At 41.6% G+C, this 16,371-nt stretch overlaps 1 protein-coding gene across 1 annotated transcript in view; it reads left to right on the forward strand.

The window, feature by feature from the left end:
* The first annotated feature begins 9,992 nt into the window (after nt 1-9,992).
* ALPK3 (alpha kinase 3) overlaps nt 9,993-16,371 on the forward strand; it is a 142,994-nt gene continuing 136,615 nt past the window's right edge. The window contains exons 1-2 of the mRNA XM_073579366.1: nt 9,993-10,243; nt 14,196-14,237. Coding sequence (XP_073435467.1) covers nt 10,074-10,243; nt 14,196-14,237 — 212 coding nt within the window. The 5' untranslated portion in view covers nt 9,993-10,073. The remainder of the gene's footprint in view (nt 10,244-14,195; nt 14,238-16,371) is intronic.

Here is a 16,371-nt window from a genome sequence, read left to right on the forward strand (position 1 = left end):
CTTCCCTGACCTCCAATAGAACCAACCTAAAAACATTAATTCTGATGTTGGTGCTAGTACTGTCAGATGTGCCTGGCCACAGTACTGACAATGCACCACCCGGGAGAAAATTTACTTTATTTCTCCCAGGAGCTGCCAACTTTCAGTCATGCAGGCATACCCGGAGCAATTACAATCACCACTCACAGCTCTGACTGACAGCTGGCTTGTAGCCACCAACTGCAACTGCTTTGGGCACACCTGTATTCTGGAAAATCAGTGGATCACAGGAGAAATGAAGCTCGTTTTCTACCAGGTGCTCCATTTATAGTATTGCGACCAGGCCCCTCCATAATGCTATTAATTTGAAGATTAACCCTATATCTGCAGGTAACAGGTAAATTGTGTTATCCGACTGGACAAGGTTCCCTTTGAGGCCAGCTAGAAAAGCATAATACATTAGATGGAAAACCAAAACGGCATTTCATTAACAATGAAAATAACATTTTCAATACTAGAATAATGTTAGAGGGGTTGTCCACTACTAGGACAACCCCTTGTTGATCAAAATGTTTTTCCGCCATAAAAGCTTATACTAACCTTCTGTGCCGGCACCATTACTACGGTGTTGACACTTGCTCTCCCCGTTGCTCTTGTGCGGTGTTGTGGCACGTGATGCCAGCGACCAATCAGCGCTGGCGTCACTGTCTCTGCCTTTGGACCAATTGAACATGAAGTGGAAGTCCGGGTGGCAGCTGCTATATAACTTACTCTTCATGCTCAATTCGACAGGAGGTGGAGACAATAACGCTGGGCTGAATGGACGCCACAGTCACGTGTCACAACACCTCACGAGAGCCCTGGGGAGAGAAAGTGCTGACACCACGAGAACGGCGCCAGCATGGGAGGTGGGTAAAAGCTTTAAGCGAAATTATGAGAAGTTGTCCAAGTAGTGGATAACTTCTTTAACGTAGAGCTAGAAAATAGAGCCATAGTCAAGGAAAGCATGTTTGGAAATATAAGTGAGAAAAAAATCAGAGATATAAAGTGATTGTAGCAACTGATCATAATACTGTTATTTTAGGGCGAGCCAAGTGTGCATAATTATAGGGAAATCATGATTAATAGATGTTTAGCAAAGAAGCGTTCATCCAACAACTATAAAAGGTGCATGCATCTAAATATTTGCAAGCACATTCCAAAGAGTCAGGCTTCATTTATTAATTCTAGCGATTATGCAATAGATCAATTACTGTTACTCGAGATTTCCCGAGCATGCTCGTGTGATCTCCGAATATTTGGATGTACTCGGAGATTGTTTCTGTCGCCGCAGCTGCATGATTTGCGGCTGCTAGACAGCCTGAATACATGTGGGGATTTCCTAACAAACAGGCAACCCCCACATGTATTCAGGCTGTCCAGCAGCCACAAATCATGCAGCTACGGCGACAAATCATGCAGCTACGGCGACAGAAACTAAAGAAACTAAATCGAGTACATCCAAATACTCAGAGATCACACGAGGATGCTCGGGAAGTCTCGAGTAACGAGTATACTCACTCATCACTATATTTGGAGTTAAATGTATATTTGATTATAATTTTTATGGATTTTACAAAGGGGCGTTGCTCACCTGGTAATTATGCAGTGCAGCCTAAAGGCATGACCCATGGGTAAAAACTGATAACAATTAGCACTAAGTAAATAATCTCTGGAACCAATTTGAAAAACATACAAGCAAAAAAATGAATATTCAGGGAACTGCAGGAACAAAATAAGAGCAAAAACAGACCACTTTGACCTGGTGACAGATATTCTTTAAGACAGTTTAATAAAAAAATACAGAAAATGGATCTTTCTACTAAGGCTAAGGCCAGGATCACATATGCGAGAAACTCGGATGAGTCTCGCATCGTAATACCCGGCAGTACTCTGGAGTGGAGCGTGCGGCTGCATGTATTTCTAGGCAGCCGCCAGCGCCGTTCCCAAGTGCCGGCGGCAGTGCCGGGTATTAAGATGCTAGCCTCATCCGAATTTCTTGCATGTGTGATCCCGGCCTTACAGAAATACACATTTTGGGATACTATACAACCTCAAATTAAATTCAATAACTGTTTTTATAAAGGGATGTGGAAAAGTTTTAGGTAGGCATCGAAAAGATACTGAAAAGTAAAAAGGCTTTAAAAAATAGAAGTGTTAACAGTTTGTCAATTAAAGGGAATCTGTCAGCAGGTTTTTGCTATGTAATTTCACAGTGGAATGAGGTAGGGGCTGAGATACTGATTTCAGTGATGTGTCACTTACTAGGCTGTGTGCTGCTGTTTCAATACTATCAGTATTTTATCAGCAGGATGTTATTACTGCCTGACTAGTTGTCTGCGTGCCCCCTACACCCCCAGCACTGATTAACAGCTGATGGTCAATATACAGTGTATAGAGAAAGCTGCTAATCAGTGATGTGGGGAAGTCAGCTTTTTGATCACTGTTACCTCTACAGCAAAGAAAACTCTTATTGTTGCACAACTGATGCACTCAGAAAACTAAGTGATACATCGCTGGAATCAGGGTCTCTGTCCCTACATCATGCTTCTCTCAGATAAGGTAGAAGAGCCTGGTGACTGATACCCTTTAATAAAATGCGAAATGAATGAACAAAAGAGAAATTGGAATTAGGTTAATATTTGGTGTGACCACATTTGCCTTCAAAATTGCATCAAATCTAGGTACACTTGCAAGCAATTTTTCAAAGTACTCGACAGGGAGCTTGGTCCAAACATTGTGGAGAACTAACCGCAGATCTTCTGCAGCTGTAGGCTTGCGCAATACTCTTCATGTAATCTAGACAGACTCGATGATGTTGAGATGATGGCTCTGTGGGGGCAATATCATCACTTTCAAGACTCCTTGTCCTTCTTTATACTGGATGTATACTTGATGTATACTTGAGGTCGTGGTTCTTCTGCAGAATAAATTTGGAGCCACACAGATGTCTCTGTGATAGCATTGCTTGATGCATAAATACTTGCTTGTAATATTTTGCTTTAGGCAAAATAGGAGTGCTCCAAGGTAAAGCACTCGTGATAAGAAACAGGGTAGAGTAGATGATATGGTGAAGTATCCAAGTCAGGCACAAGATTCTGATTCAGGTGCATATGTCCAGCAGAATGCACTGGACTGATGTGAACCAGGGCCGGCCCGAACGTATAGGCAAACTAGGCGGCCGGCTAGGGCGCCGACCCAAAGGGGGCACCAGAGAAAAAATAGTAAAAAATTATAAAAAATCTTTTCAAAAGGCAAAAAGTTTTAGGGATGGAAAGAAAAGTGTACATATTTAAGGGCAAATATGACGCAAGAGAGGTTGGTTGGGTTGGCAACAATTTCGATAGAATCTGAAGTTGCTAAACAAATTAATCTCGGTGACTTAGTGTCATCCTTTTCAAAAAAAAAGGCAAGGAAACAAGACTTTTAATTACCTATGGTCGTTTTCCTTTTGTGTTATTGATTACTTTGTATATATTTGTCCTATACAACTTCTCAGAAGATTAAAGAGTTAGGAGAGAGTTAATTAATCATTGTTGTTGTGGTTTATTTTGCTCCTAAATTTAAATCCCAAGTTTTCATCTACTGCCAAGAATAGTAGGGGCGCAACAAAATAGTTTCGCCTAGGGCGCCGTAATCTCTCGGGCCGGCCCTGATGTGAACCCAGCCTTAACATAGTAACATAGTTATTAAGGTTGAAGGGAGACTTTAAGTCCATCTAGTTCAACCCATATCCTATCCTAACTTGCCCTAACATGTTGATCCAGAGGAAGGCAAAAAAACCCCATGTGGCAACAGTAAGCTTCACATTGGGGAAAAAAATTCCTTCCCGACTCCACATACGGCAATCAGACTAGCTCCCTGGATCAACGCAATATTAAGGAGACTAGTGTATATACCCTGTAATATTTACTTTTCAAGAAAGGCATCCAGTCCCTTCTTAAATTTTAGTAGTGAATCACTCATTACAACATCATATGGCAGAGAGTTCCATAGTCTCACTGCTCTTACAGTAAAGAATCCGCGTCTGTGAGTATGCTTAAACCTTCTTTCCTCCAGACGTAGAGGATGCCCCCTTGTCCCCGTCACAGGTCTAAGAGTAAAAAGATCATTAGAAAGGTCTTTGTATTGTCCCCACATATATTTATACATTGTAATAAGATCACCCCTAAGCCTTCGATTCTCCAAACTAAATAACCCCAAGTGTAATAACCTGTCTTGGTATTGCAGACCCCCTAATTCCCTAATAACCTTGGTCGCTCTTCTCTGCACCCGCTCCAGTTCAGCTATGTCTTTCTTATACACCGGAGACCAGAACTGTACACAGTATTCTAAGTGTGGTCGCACTAGTGACTTATATAGAGGTAAAATTATGTTCTCCTCATGAGCATCTATGCCTCTTTTAATGCATCCCATTATTTTATTTGCCTTTGCAGCAGCTGCTTGACTCTGGCCACTAAATGTGAGTTTGTCGTCCACCCATACACCCAGGTCTTTTTCAGTGACTGTTTTGCCCAGTGTTTTACAATTAAGCACATAATTATACAACTTGTTCGTTCTACCCAAGTGCATGACCTTACATTTATCCCCATTAAAGCTCATTTGCCATTTATCAGCCCAAGCTTCTAGTTTACATAAATCCTCCTGTAATATAAAATTGTCCTCCTCTGTATTAATTACCCTGCAGAGTTTAGTGTCATCTGCAAATATTGAAATTCTACTCTCTATGCCCCCTACAAGGTCATTAATAAATATGTTAAAAAGAAGCGGGCCCAAAACTGACCCCTGTGGTACCCCACTGCTAACCGTGACCCAGTCCGAGTGTGCTCCATTAATAACCACCCTTTGTTTCCTATCCCTGAGCCAGCTCTTAACCCACCTACACATATTTTCCCCTATCCCCATTGTTCTCATTTTATGTATCAACCTTTTGTGTGGCACCGTATCAAAAGCTTTTGAAAAGTCCATGTACACCACGTCCACTGCATTCCCTTGGTCCAGTCCGGAACTTACCTCTTCATAAAAGCTTATCAGATTAGTCTGACAGGAACGGTCCCTTGTAAACCCATGTTGATATTGGGTCATGAGGTTATTCTTCTTCAGATACTCCAGTATAGTATCTCTTAGAAAACCCTCCAGGATTTTACCCACAGTTGAGGTTAAACTTACTGGCCTATAATTTCCAAGTTAAGTTTTTGTCCCCTTTTTGAATATTGGCACCACATTTGCTATACGCCAGTCCTGTGGTACAGACCCTGTTATTATGGAATCTTTAAAGATTAAAAATAGTGGTCTATCTATGACTGTGCTTAATTCCTGCAGTACTCGGGGGTGTATCCCATCCGGGCCTGGGGATTTGTCAATTTTAGTGATTTGTAGACGCCGCCGTACTTCCTGCTGGGTTAAGCAGGTGACATTTAATGGAGAATTTTTATCCCTGATCATGTTATCCGTCATGGGATTTTCTTGTGTAAATACTGTTGAAAAAAAGTCATTTAGCATATTGGCTTTTTCCTCATTCTCATCCACCATTTCACCCAGACTATTTTTAAGGGGACCAACACTATCATTTTTTAGCTTCTTACTATTTATGTAGTTAAAGAATATTTTGGGATTATTTTTACTTTCTCTGGCAATGAGTCTCTCTGTCTCAATCTTTGCTGTCTTGATTTGCTTTTTACAGAATTTATTTAATCTTCTGTATTTATTTAATGCCTCATCACTACCTACTTGCTTTAATTCTCTAAATGCTTTATTTTTATCTCTTATTGCGCCCCTTACAGCTCTATTTAGCCATAGTGGTTTCCTCCTATTTCTCGCATGTTTATTCCCATACGGTGTATATTGTGCACAGGTCCTATTCAGGATGCTAATAAACGTCTCCCATTTTCTTTGTGTATTTTTATGTCTCAGGATATCGTCCCAGTTAATTGCACCAAGATCATCTCTCATCCGTTGGAAATTTGCCTTCCTGAAGTTTAGTGTCCTTGTAACCCCTCTACTACACATCTTATTAAAGGATACATGAAAACGTATTAATTTGTGATCACTATTACCCAAGTGACCCCCAACCCTTACATTTGATATGCGGTCTGGCCTGTTGGTTAATATTAGGTCTAGCAGTGCCCCCCCTCTTGTTGGGTCCTGAACCAGTTGTGAAAGGTAATTGTCTCTCATCGTTGTCAGAAACCTATTACCTTTGCTGGAACTGCAGGTTTCGGTTCCCCAATGTATTTCAGGGTAATTGAAGTCCCCCATAATAATGACTTCTCCTTGAGTCGCTGCTTCATCTATTTGCTTTATGAGGATATTCTCTGTAGCTTCCATTATTTTTGGAGATTTATAACAAACCCCTATCAGTAATTTATTATTTTTCCCCCCTCCCCTTATCTCTACCCACAGGGACTCTACATTTTCATTAGATTCATATATATTATCACAAAGGATGGGTTTTAAGGATGATTTTACATATAAACACACGCCTCTCCCTCTCTTATTTGTACGGTCATTTCTGAACAGACCATAGCCCTGTAAATTAACCGCCCAGTCATGGCTCTCATCCAGCCATGTCTCAGATATCCCCACCATGTCATAATTATGTTCCAACAACATTAACTCCAATTCCTCCATTTTGTTGGCGAGACTTCTGGCATTAGTATACATGCACTTTATGTATCTCTCTGTACCTCTATTCTTTCTTAAATTATTAACTGTTCTAACCCCACCCCCCATGCCACCTCCACCCCCAATGTCATTATTTGTGCCCAGGTCTCTATCTGCACTGTCTTCCCCTCCTATAAAAGGAATACCCTCCCCCCCATCCCTAGTTTAAACACTCCTCCAACCTTCTAGCCATTTTCTCCCCCAGCACAGCTGCACCCTCCCCATTGAGGTGCAGCCCGTCCCTAGCGTAGAACCTGTAGCCAACTGAGAAGTCGGCCCAGTTCTGCAGGAACCCAAACCCCTCCTTCCTACACCAATTCCTGAGCCACTTATTAACTTCCCTAATCTCCCGTTGCCTCTCTGGCGTGGCACGTGGTACAGGAAGTATTTCCGAAAATACCACCTTGGAGGTCCTTGCTTTAAGCTTACAGCCTAATTCCCTGAAATCATCTTTAAGGACCTTCCACCTACCTCTAACTTTGTCATTTGTGCCAATGTGCACCATGACCGCTGGATCCTCTCCAGCCCCTCCCAGTAATCTGTCAACCCGATCAGCGATGTGTCGGACTCGAGCGCCAGGTAGGCAGCACACCGTTCGATGATCCCTGTCTTTGTGACAGATTGCCCTATCTGTTCCCCTAATAATTGAGTCCCCCACTACCAGAACCTGTCTGGCCTTAGATGTTGCCCATTACACTTTATATTATTGCTTTTCTTTTTGATGATTCTGCCTGAGCACATCAGTCCTGTTTGTTAAGTTTGCGTTCTCTGCACTGTATAAAAGTTGCAAGAACTTTTTCATAGTGTCACTGCGAAAAAACATGTAAAGCGGAGGAACAGGTGCAAGGAGCATAAACTTTCCAGAGTTCAAATCTGGTACAGTTCTTGGAAGGCACAGACTAGGCAGCAATGAAAGGCAACTGCTATAAACGATTAATATGGTATTTCTACTTGCGTTGTTGCATCATGTAATTCATGAGAAGTTTTACACTTCCATTTGGCACCAAGTTTAGGTTTATGTAAGAATGTTTAGTCTGAGTTAAAAGCCTAAATTACCTAAGGTAAATTAAAGTTGATCAAACTTAAAGAGCAACTATCATTTAAACGTTTTGTTTTAAAATAATAGATTACACTTAACATGTGCGGCAGATTGGTGGGATTTCGGGTTATAAGACCCCCATGCTCACTCAAAAAACTGCTGTGCTCAGAAGCAAGAAGGGCCTAGCTTGTGTCTGAGTGCATGCACTAAATGGTATTGGGGCTCAATAGAAAGTCTATGATCTGGTAATCCACTCTGTGTACAGGGTTATAGACTTTCTATTGAGCCCAAACACCGCTCTGTGTTCAAAATCAGGGCTTCTTCCTGTTGAGCAGAGTGAGCAATCAGTGGGGGTCTCGGAAACTCGACCCTCACCAATCGGCTGCATGTAGGTAGTAATTATAATTTTTAAAAAAAATGAAACCATAGTTACTGTTCAAGGATCTATTGATATGTCATATTGACATATCAGAGTCACTCAGCTGACCGCTAACTACTATACCCCTACGTTTCTGATCAGAGAGTGGAGTAAGCAGTATAAACATTCCTAGAAAGTCTACAAACCCAACAATGGCTGAAAGATCATTGAAGAACAACTCTCCAAAGTTATATGCCTTTAATTAATGACTGTCACATTTATTTGTGTCATTAAATGGCACCAACAGGTGGCAGAAAATTGACTTGTTTAGCCTTATAGGTCATCCAAAATCAATAGTGAATAGCTAGCTTAATATGTTAGATTTATTATTACTTTTAAAGGGCTTCTGGGTCGCCCCCCCAGGGCTGTGGGGTACTCGGTACCGGGCCGGTCTCTCAGATGGGAATGTCACAGCAGCAGGGACCCGGTCCGTGGCCCAGGGCGCCCAGTGTAAAAAAAGGGGATTGAATGGTGGAATGTAGTGGATTAAATGAATAGTTCGTGACGCCACCTGTGGTGTTCGGCAAGGGAAATGTTAAGCCGACACTGCATGCAGATCCTCTGGGACTGGTGGTATGGCACAGCAAAGATGTTATAGCTCCCCACAGGTGGAGCTGTAGTCCCAGGGCACTGTAGATGTAGAGGCAAAGGGAAGGCGTAGGTGAGGCAATGTCGGGCACCAGGAGGTAGCAGTGCAGGTGTGTTGGCGCAAGAATAAGTGGAGGACACCAGAGCATGTAGTTCCAAAGCTTTACTCACAGTCTGTTGTGCAAACAGGTGCCTGCCTCCGTGCCGTGTCCTCCGGGTCAGGGACTCAGTCAACCTCCAGGCCAGATGGAATACTCCTTTCCAAGTTTCCAACACTCCGCCAACATGTGCCTTTCTGAACATCTCCTCTTATAGCGCCTTTATATGACGTACTCCTAGTACTGAGTTACACTGGAGTTCCTCCTGTCCAATGTTCTTATGAACTTTCCTTGTACGGCAGACAGCTGTAGCCTGCTTCGGGGACTCCTTGCTTCCTAGTCCCGGCTCACTATTAAGTTGCTGTTGTGCCCCCAAGTCTGATGTGGGAATAAAGTATTGTTAACTTCTACTCCTATGGTGTCTGCTGCAGGATCATTAGTACCCATACAACCTCGGGGAACGGGCCCCGGCCTTGCGCTTAGAACTTCTAGGAAGGGTTCTCCTCTAACCCACGTCCTCTGTTCTCCTTTACTCCTCACGTTCCGTACTAATCCTTTCTTTCTATGGAACAATCAGGTTTCCTTTCTATGTCTCTTTCCTGTGCCAGCAGACCCAGGTCACTGTGGCCTGCTGCAGCACTTCCTTCATCCATCCCTCTCCCAGGGATCTTCTCTGTCTCACTCTCTGTCCTTCTGCATCCTCACTCACTCCCAGTGACTAAATGACTGCTTGACTGAATGCCTGAATGACTGAATAACCAAATCCCTAAACTCTTTGCCCTCTTTGAAATATATACTAACTCCACCCACCTCCCAGCACGTTTCGTGTTCCAAGCAGGGAGCCACCAATGGGTGCTTTGCTATACTCCAAGCAGGGAGCCGCCGAAGGTGCTTTGCTACACTACTTTGTGGTGTGGGGTGCAGGTGTTGGAGCATGGTTGGGAGTCTCCACCTTACCTGGATGGTGGGGTACCACACCTCAGGAGGAGGTGCAGTACCTCTTTGGCGACTGAGCCTCAGGGGCGCCACACTTCCATATTTCAATATGAGTTTGTTTAGCTCTTATTTTCTATACTTTTGGTACAGGCAGCTGAGATGTGATTACAGCCACATGCGTATATTCTTGAGATAAAAGTTATAAACATTTTACATTCTCTCCCAGGTTCTAGTCTCCGGAGGAAGTCTTAAACAATCTTTCTAGGAGGTTGCAGGTGGCTAATATAATTGGCCAATAAAAGGAGTATTCAAGATGGGCACAAGGAGACCAATGAACCGCATACCCTCTGGGAATGGAAGGTTCTATGACTCCCATGGAAGTAGTAATGGGAGTACAAGTGACAGTGAAGACAGTAATGGTTCAGTCTACACTCCCCGGGCAGACAGCAGAAGCTACCTGCTCAATATGAGGCCAGAGAACAGGTAAGTAAATTGTTTGTCATGCTATTTAGATATTGAAGCCATTGGATGTTTTGAGCCATTAGATGCAATTAACTGTGTTTCATTATAAATACCTGATTGGCACAATTCTGCTTTTTCTGAGGAGTCACACATAAATTAGGGCTGAGCCATAGAATATTTGGTGGGCACACATAAACCCTTGGAGTACATAAGTTTTGAGATGTCGCCAGACATCATTCCACTCCACTCTATTGGAAGAAGCCAGTCATAAGTGGCAACGCTGGGTCAGGTGTCTGTGAAAGTTTGTTTTTAATCCTTTTGAAACCACTATTCTCGTGAATAGGATAATAACTGATAAATTAATAGTTACTGTATTGCACTATTGTGTTTTGCACTTTTTACAGCCAGATCACAGAAGTGATGGAGGTGTTAGGTGGTAAAGACAGTAATTTGCATACAGCCAAGATAATTTCCATTTGTGTACTTTTCTATGGCTGCCTTTGGGAGATGCGTGGAGACACATTAAAACCTGTACACTTCTATGTTCTATGTCAGCTGATGGAATATTCTAAGAATTTAATTCACTAATGAAAAATTAGATATCCTGATAATAGTAATGTACTATATTAGAATGGTGCAGAGCTTTTCATTATTTATTGTTCAAAGTGGTTTTCTGAAATTTTAATATTGATGGGCAATCCTTTAGGATATGTCATCAATATCTGATAAGTGAAGTTCAGACATTCCGCACCACTGCCAATCATTTGCACCAGGGTGCACCACTTCTCCGTCAATGTTGTGTTTATGTCCGGTTTGGCAACATGGTACTATACATTTCAATGTGTAGGGCATTAATATGACTGTTTCAGAAAACTCTTTAAAGAGTTGCAATTCATCATCTGTTCACAAAATTTGTGTAAAGTTAATGATCGCTGGTGGATCCACCTCTGAGAACCGAACCTTTACTGAGGACAGTGGTCTTCTTCTGAGTCCTCCACTTGAATGCAATGATAGCTGAGCAAGCACAGTGCCACTTTATTCCAAGTCTATGGGACTGATATACAGTAGATACCAGGTGAAATCCTCAGTGTCCAGCAACTTAACACCAATTCGTTGGATAGGTGATAAGTTGCAAACTTGGTATAACCCCTTTCAGTTTTATTTACACAAAAAATGTTTTAATAGCTAATATAAATCTATTGTGGCATTAATAATTCATTAGCCCATTAAATATATAATTGATTTTGTTTCATTCATAGCCCAAATTGGGAGCTATTGATAACTCTGTTGTAAAGTTAAAACATTTGCAAGAGCTTGAAGGATGCAAAAATCTATGAATGCACAAGGACATGTAGATACATGTACATACAATCCATATTTACAAGAACTAAAAGCTATAATTATTGTATAGTAATACTAGTTCTTAGTAATCATATGCCAATTCCTATAATTATATGCGTTGATTACAGTGACAGACAGATTACAAATATGTATTGACGGCCACATAGGAACAACTGCTTCTGGTCTAGAGGATAGAGGATATGTCTGAACGCGAGATGGACTGTCAATGTGTGCAGTGCTTGCTGTGAAATAACCACTTTCCCCAGTGAATATTCTGATATATGTGGATAGAAAGCCTTATGCATGTGTTTATATAGATCTTGCAATTTTCTAATAGCTGTTACTAACCTTGCCAGTTTCAGTTTGTGTAATCTATCCAATTTGTCCAAGGTAGTGCAACGTCTAGTAGAATCAAACCAAAGTCAATAATAAGATGTATACTTTATATACAGTATTTATTGTATATAAAGTCAGTGTTTCAGATATTTTAGCCTTTCATTATACCGCAATGGCTTTTGGTAAATTTAACAGTGTCTTTGGTTACTTGAGGTGAAAGATTTAGAAATAGCAAATGTTCTGTCAGGTCTGGCAGTTAAACGCAAAGAGAACAAACTTGCAACAGAGCCAAGAGAAGGGTCTAAGTTACACAGCAAATTCACTCCAAGTACCGGAGAAAGTCTCCATACTTCACTTTCATTGCTATATGTCCTTCTTCCTAGGTTGGCGGCTCTCCTTACCTCTTCCAAATTCTCTTCTTGAGACATCAGTGCACTTTAATATAAATCATACTGATGAAGTGAGAATGTTATTCTACATTCTATCACTATTAGATTGCTATGTGAAAGCTGACTGTCAATCTATCAATAAATAGTGAATGATTGATTTAAAGGAGTTATCCAGGACTATTTTTTCAGTGTGGTCCTAAGAAATGGCAGGCAGGTGGTTGCTAGCTTACTGCCTGTTCTGCAAAGCCCTCACTGACCACTCCTGTCGGCGATTCTGAAGCTTCCAGATCTCTTTTTCTCTGGTCTGGTGACAAGGAGTGACTGCTGAAGTCATGCTGATAGACAGACAGCTATCGCCTTGTTGCTTAACTATGGAAAGCTGGATGTCAATCAGCAGGTTGCTGTCAGTCACGACCTGTTAATAGAGCAACCTGGAAGAAAAGCTGCACTGTTGACGTAGAGCAGCTGAATCGCTGGAAGGAACGGGCAGTGACTGCTCTGAGCCAGCTCTGAATAGAACAGGCAGGTAGTTTCTAGCTAGTTAACAACTATTTGCCTGTTATTTTTTTGGCTGATAGTAAAAAAATAGTCCTGAATAACCCCTTTAAGGGGGAGAACATTTAAATACGTGAAACTTTGTGACATATCCTATATGGGAAAATAGCCTTTTCCTTATCATCCAGCAGCCTAAGGTTCTACTCCTCCAGGAGGGACACTATAAATGTTCAGAAACTTGTTTAGTACCCAAAAACTGACTAGTGTAGCCAAAAATTTAAGACTGGGAGGAAGGAAGTTCAGCTGTAGGTTTTCCCTATCACCTTCTCCAGCAAGAGGTCAGGCAGTTATCTGATTTGTGGGGAAGAGCCCACCCATTTGGCTAATATGGAATCAAAACTTGCATTTTGAAAAGACTTGCAGCGGAATGAAAAAGTACCTAAAATAATACAAGTTGAGTTAGGTTCACCACGCATTTATACGTTCTTTTCAAAAGTCTACAAAGAATGGGCATTAATCTATTTTGTTTTTTGAGGGGGGGGGGATCAAGTTTTTTTTTTCCAAATAGATCCAAAAGAGCAAATAAATGGATTCTCTCTACCAGCTAATGCAGATATTCCATGTAGTAGGCTATCAAAGTACTACTCCAGTCTTGAAATATAGTTTTTTGACAGTTTAAGGCTATGTTCACATGTGTATTTTAGGCTCCTTTGTTGTCTCTGCTGTAAAAAACGGACAAAATAGTGCAGCATGCTTGCTATTTTGTGCTTTAAAATGATTGGTACTATAACAGTCGATGTTGTCCATTGGGAGATGCTGATTGTGATGAATACAGTACTGCCATTCCCCCACAAATAACAGTTGATATCACGGGTCCAAGCAAATACCCTTCTCACAAAAAAGTATTGCCCAGAGTGCAACTGCTTTAAGATTCCTATTATTAGGGAGTAGTCAGACTGCCGTATAAATAGGTCCGAGATCAGAGCACAGTGCACGGACTGGCCGGCGGCTCTCCGTACCTGAACATGACCGCATCATGTATTTCTTTGCAGCTGTCACGCTTGAGTCGGGAGAGCCGCCGGTCAGTCCATGCACTGTCTTCCGATCTTGCTTCAATTTATGTGGCCGTCTGACTGCGCCCTTACCCTGTAGATCCATCAAAAGAATATGATGAAAAATTGTGTTAACCTCACTGTTCAAGTTCTAATTTGCTCTTCCCCCTTCTTTACTCTATTTAAATCTGATACATCGTTGATTTCATGATGTCACATCTACAATGTGAATTCTGTCATTTGTGCTTGAGAGCCAGCAGATGTCTAATTTACTAAATTGCATTCATATGGTTTTTATTCATCCACTAATGCTTCTCTGCTTAAATGTCTCCTAAATGTGACGGTTTTCGCTTGCTGCAGCCGATCCAGTGTCAGTCGGTATTCTCATTACACACCTGCAAGGTAATGCTGTTGCAGAATCTTTTATATATGATATATATGGGCTCAAGTTTATAAAATCTGACTTTTATATGTAAAAGAATGGCATTTATTAGAATATCTGTAATTTCCGCTGTTGAGAAATAAGGGCTATATGTTATATTCATGCCTTCATGCTGTCACTATTCTCCATGAGTCTTATTGAATATTATACAGTGGGTCTTAAATATTAAAAAAAAATTAAGGACCAGTGAAAATTTGCTGAGAGGCGGTAAATGCCATTAAGAAACAAAATAAAACATTACTACCTTAAAAAAATCCCTTGGCACTCTAGCACTGGAAATATGCTGTACATAGGCAGTTCCCTAACATTTAAGCCATGGCACCTGCAAACCAAGGGGCCCCTTTATGGCTTGGGGTACATGATGACTTTGGCAGCAACACTTGTCACAAAACCAAGGTTCGCAAGGTGTCACTGATAAATTGCAGCACAAAAGTGAATGGGGTCACATTGCGACCCTGAAAGTACTGTGACTGTGACAAGCAAGTTGCAAAAAATCTGACACAGATGGACTTCTTGCAGTTGCCTGTTTCAATTATTTTGCACAATTGTGCAAAAATCTTAGTACCTATGTGGATCCATAACACATCATCCCTAGAATTTTGAGGATGTATATGTATATATATATATATATATATACACACACACACACATATACATGCATACAGTGGGGAAAAAAGTAGTTAGTCAGCCACCAATTGTGCAAGTTCTCCCATTTAAAAAGATGAGAGAGGCCTCTACTTGACATCATAGGTAGACCACAACTATGAGAGTCAAAATGAGAAAACAAAACATGACCAGAAAATCACCTTGTCTGATTTGGCAAGATTTATTTTGCAAATTATGGTGGGAAATACGTATTTGATCACCTAAAAGCATGCAAGAGTTCTGGCTCTCACAGACCTGTAACTTCTTCTTTAGAGGCTCCTCTGTCCTCCACTCATTAACTGTAGTAATGGCACCTGTTTGAACTTGTTATCAGTATAAAAGACATCTGTCCACAACCTCAAACAGTCACACTCCGAACTCCACTATGGTGAAGAGCTGTTGAAAGACACCAGAAACAAAATTGTTACCCTGCGCCAGGCTGAGAAGACTGAATCTGCAATACGCAAGCAGCTTGGTGTGATGAAACCAACTGTGGGAGCAAAGATAAGAAAATGGAAGACATACAAGACCTCTGATAATCTCCCTCGATCTGGGGTTCCATGCAAGATCTCACCCCGTGGGGTCAAAATGATCCCAAGAATGGTGAGCAAAATTCCCAGAACCACACAGGGGGACCTAGTGAATAACCTGCATAGCACTGGGATCATCGTAACAAAGGCCACCATTAGTAACAGTAACACACTACGCCCCCAGGGACTCAGATGCTGCAGTGCCAGACGTGTCCCCCTGCTTAAACCAGTACATGTCCGGGAACATCTGAAATTTGCTAGAGAGCATTTAGATTATCCAGAAGAGTATTGGGAGAATGTCATATGGTCTCATGAAACCAAAGTATTACTATTTGATAGAAACAAAACTCGCGGTGTTTGGAGGAGACAGCATGCTGAGTTGCATCCAAAGAACACCATACCAACTGTGAAGCATGGGGGTGGCAACATCATGCTTTGGAGCTGTTTCTCTGCAAACAGACCAGGACGACTGATCCATATACATGAAAGAATGAATGGGGCCATGTGTTGTGAGATTTTGAGTGCAAACCTCTTTCCATCAGCAAGGGCATTAAAGATGAAACGTGGATGGGTCTTTCACCATGATAATGATCACAAGCACACCCACAGGGCAATGAAGGAGTGGCTTTGTAAGAAGCATATGAAGGTCCTGGAGTGGCCTAGCCAGTCTCCAGAACTCAACCCCATAGAAAACCTTTGGAGGGATTTGAAAGTCCATGTTGCCCAGCGACAGGCCCAAAACATCACTGCTCCAGAGGAGATCTGTATGGAGGAATGGGCCAACATACCAACAACAGTGTGTGCCAACCTTGTGAAGACTTACAGAAAACGTTTGACCTCTGTCATTGCCAACAAAGGATATATAACACAATATTGAAATGAACTTTTGTTAATGACCAAATACTTATTGTCCACCATT

Source organism: Dendrobates tinctorius, unplaced genomic scaffold (genome assembly GCF_039654945.1).
Source record: "Dendrobates tinctorius isolate UK_male_01 unplaced genomic scaffold, ASM3965494v1 ptg000062l, whole genome shotgun sequence".
In the NCBI taxonomy this organism is placed as follows: Eukaryota; Metazoa; Chordata; class Amphibia; order Anura; family Dendrobatidae; genus Dendrobates; species Dendrobates tinctorius.